Raw genomic sequence first — 3,774 nt, forward strand, 5'->3', positions numbered from 1 at the left:
GCTCACAGCAACCTCTGGGCTTAGGCGATTCTCTTGCCTCAGCCTCCCAAGTAGCTGGGACCACAGGCGCCCGCCACAACGCCCAGCTATTTTTTGGTTGCAGTTTGGCTGGGGCTGGGTTTGAACCCACCACCCTGGGTATATGGGGCCAGCACCCAACTCACTGAGCCACAGTGCTGCCCAGTTTCATGTCTTAAGTTTAAATCTTTTATCCAGTGAGAATCAATTTTTGTTAATGGTGAAAGGTGTAGGTCCAGTTTTGGTCTTCTACAGGTTGCCAACCAGTTCACCCAGCACCATTTGTTAAATAGGGAGTCTTTTCCCCATTGAATATTTTTGATAGGCTTGTCGAAGATCAAATGATGATAAGTAGCTGGGCTCATCTCTTGGTTCTCTATTCTGTTCCATACATCTACCTCTCGGTTTTTGTGCCAATACTATGCTGTTTTGATCAATGTAGATTTATAGTATAGCCTGAAGTCTGGTAATATGATATCTCCTGATTTGTTCTTATTTCTGAGTAATGTATTTGCTATTTGAGGTTTTTTCTGATTCCATATAAAACAAAGTACTATTTTTTCAAGTTCTTTAAAGTATGACAATGGTGCTTTAATAGAGATTGCATTAAATCTGTAGATTGCTTTGGGTAGTATGGACATTTGAACAATGTTGATTCTTTCCAGCTATGAGCATTTTTTCCATTTGTTAACATCTTCAGCTATTTCTTTTCTCGGAGTTTCATAGTTCTCTTTATAGAGATTTTTCACGTCCTTTGTTAGGTAAATTCCCAGATATTTCATCTTCTTTGCCACTACTGTAAGAGGAATAGAGTCTTTGATTGTTTTTTCAGCTTAACTATTGTTGGCGTATGTAAAAGCTACTGACTTATTAATGATTTTGTATCCTGAGATGCTGCTATATTCCTTGATCACTTCTACATTTTTTTTTTTGCAGTTTTTGGCCAGGGCTGAGTTTGAACCTGCCACCTCTGGCATATGGGGCCGGCGCCCTATTCCTTTGAGCCACAGACGCCGCCCTCCTTGATCACGTCTAAGAGTTTTGGTTTTTTTTTGCAGTTTTTGGCCGGGGCTGGGTTTGAACCCACCACCTCTGGTATATGGGGCTGGCGCCCTACTCCTTTGAGCCACCCGTGCCACCTACTTCTAAGAGTTTTAAAGTTGAGTTCCTGGGATATTCCCAGGTATAGGATCATATCATCAGCAAAGAGTGAGAGTTTGATCTCCTCTGACCATTTAGATACCTTTAATCGCCTTCTCTTGCCTGATTACGATGGTTAAGATTTCCATTACTATGGTGAATAGCAGTGGAGACAGCGGGCATCCTTGCCTTGTTTCTGATCTGAGTGGAAATGTTTTCAATTTTACATCATTCAATATGGGTTTGCTGTGGGTTTGCTGTAGATGACCTCTATCAGTTTAAGAAACGTACTGGGGTTTATTTTTGACTCCTGACTACTCATTTTCCAAAATGTCTACAACACTATCCAAACAAAATGGTGGAGTGGGAAATAGGATAGAGGGAGAAGATCTGAGCTTCCCAACATATTTTTCCCTCTCCAAGATATTCTCATTCTATAACTACTACAGGAAATGTTCACACATCCTAGAACTACTATTTTTCACTGGGCTACTTTATAATCTACTCTTTACCATTTCTTGTTGAGTACAGACCATAAATAATTACTTCTTTCAAAGAGATTTCTAGTGCAAATATAAATTCCACCTACCAAAATACATCTGTTTGAAGAGAAAATCAAGTTGGGAATAGAATGCTATAGAAAAGTTAATAGTCTCAAACCTTCTGTCCCTTTCCCCTTCACTTCAGCCATCAGTTACCTATGTTCTTAGCCATTTGATAGAAATAGTGAGATGGAAATGGGAAAGATGGAATGATAAAGGGAACCTAGTCCTTCAGGCCCAGGGCTCTATATCACATAAACAATTCCTCCAAACTAGAAGGGATAACTCATTGAAGAAAACTAAATGTGGGACAAGTGCCTGGTAAGAAGTCTGAATTCTTATTCATTCTCATTCATTCATTTATTGTTGGGAGACAGAGTCTCACTATGTCGCCCTGAGTAGAGTGTCATGGCATCTTTGTAGCTCACAGCAACCTCAAACTCTTGAGCTCAAGCAATCCTCCTGCCTCAGCCTCCTGAATAGCTGGGACTAAAGCTACCCTCTACAATGCCCAGCTAATTTTTGTATTTTTAGTAGAGATGGTGTCTTGCTGTTGCTCAGGCTGGTCTGGAACTCCTAAGCTCAAGCTATCCACACACCATGACCTCCCAGAGAGCTAAGATTACAGGTGTGAGCCACCTTGCCGGGCAGCAAGAAGTCAGAATTCTTACCTGTTCCTGCTGTAGGGCTTTAACAAAAGCATTTTTCAGCCGGTTGGTGTGTTCAGCTTTTAGAGCCTTCTTCTGGTTGGAGGTCATACACTGTTCACACAGAATCTTACCATTCTTTTCTTGCTTCCAGTGAGGGGTGAAGTCTGTGCGACACTGGGCACATACAAAGGGTTCGACCCGCAGAAGTGAGGCACAGCTTTTGCCTAGATGCCAAAAAAATAATCATTTTACACTTCCTGTCTCCTCTGTTTCTTTTTTTTTATTTTTCTTTTTTTGAGACAAAGTCTTACTATGTTGCCCTTGGTAGAGTGCTATGGCATTACAGTTCACAGCAACCTCCGATTCTTGGGCTTAAGTGATTCTCTTGCCTCAGCCTCCCAAGTAGCTGGGACTACAGGTACCCACCATGCTTGGTTATTTTTTTGTTGTAGTTGTCACTGTCGTTTGGCAGGCCCCAGATGGTTCAAATCTGCTAGCCTCTGTGTATGTTGCCAGTGCCCTAACCACTGAGCTATGAGTGCTGAGCCTCTTTCTTTCCTTTCCTTTTTTTTTTTTTTTGAGACAGATTCTCAAGCTGTTGCCCTGCATAGAATGCTGTGGCATCATAGCTCACACCTCCAACTCTTGGGCTCAAGGGATCCTCTTGACTCAGTTTTTCTATTTTTAGTAGAAACCGGGGTCTTGCTTTTTGCTCAGGCTGGTCTTGAACTCGTGAGCTTAAGATTAAGATATCCACCGGCCTTGGCTTCCCAGAGTGCTAGGATTATAGGTGTGAGCCACTCTGCCTGGCTTCCTGTTTCTCTTAATCAAATTGATCTTTTCCAGGAGTTTATTCTGTTAAATTAAGGAGTCTCTACAAAAAGAATACTCTATAATTTATAAAATATCCACCCCCCATCTTTTAGAGACAAGAGTCTCACTCTGGAGCCCCAGGCTACAGTGCTGTGTCATCAGCTTAGTTCACAGCAACTTCAAACTCTGGGCTCAAGCAATCCTCTTGACTCAGCCTCTTGAGTACCTAGGACTTACAGGTGCCTGCCACAACGCCTGGCTAGTTTTTCTATATTTTGTAGAGGTGGGGGGGGGTGTCTCACTTTTGCTCAGGCTTGTCTTGAACTCTTGAGCTCAGGGATCTACCCTCCTCAGCCTCCCAGAGTGCTAGAATTATAAAATACTCCTACTTCATCTGATTACAACAATATAACTTTAGGGAATTTATATAATACCATCTTCATTTACAAACAAGAAAACAAAAGTCTTAAGAAACATACCTCCTGGCTTGGCGCCTGTGGCTCAAGCGGCTAAGGTGCCAACCACATACACCTAAGGTGGCGGGTTCGAATCCCCAGCCCGGGCCCGCCAAACAACAATGATGGCTGCAACCAAAAAATGGCCAGGCGTTG

General features: G+C 42.4%; 1 protein-coding gene across 1 annotated transcript in view; it reads right to left on the reverse strand.

The window, feature by feature from the left end:
• Positions 1-3,774, reverse strand: part of GATAD2B (GATA zinc finger domain containing 2B) — a 119,442-nt gene that overhangs the window by 6,933 nt on the left and 108,735 nt on the right. The window contains exon 6 of the mRNA XM_012813001.2: positions 2,372-2,574. Within this exon, the coding sequence (XP_012668455.1) occupies positions 2,372-2,574 (203 nt within the window). The remainder of the gene's footprint in view (positions 1-2,371; positions 2,575-3,774) is intronic.

Source organism: Otolemur garnettii, unplaced genomic scaffold (assembly GCF_000181295.1).
Source record: "Otolemur garnettii isolate 467f Iridium unplaced genomic scaffold, OtoGar3 scaffold00244, whole genome shotgun sequence".
Lineage (NCBI taxonomy): Eukaryota > Metazoa > Chordata > Mammalia > Primates > Galagidae > Otolemur > Otolemur garnettii.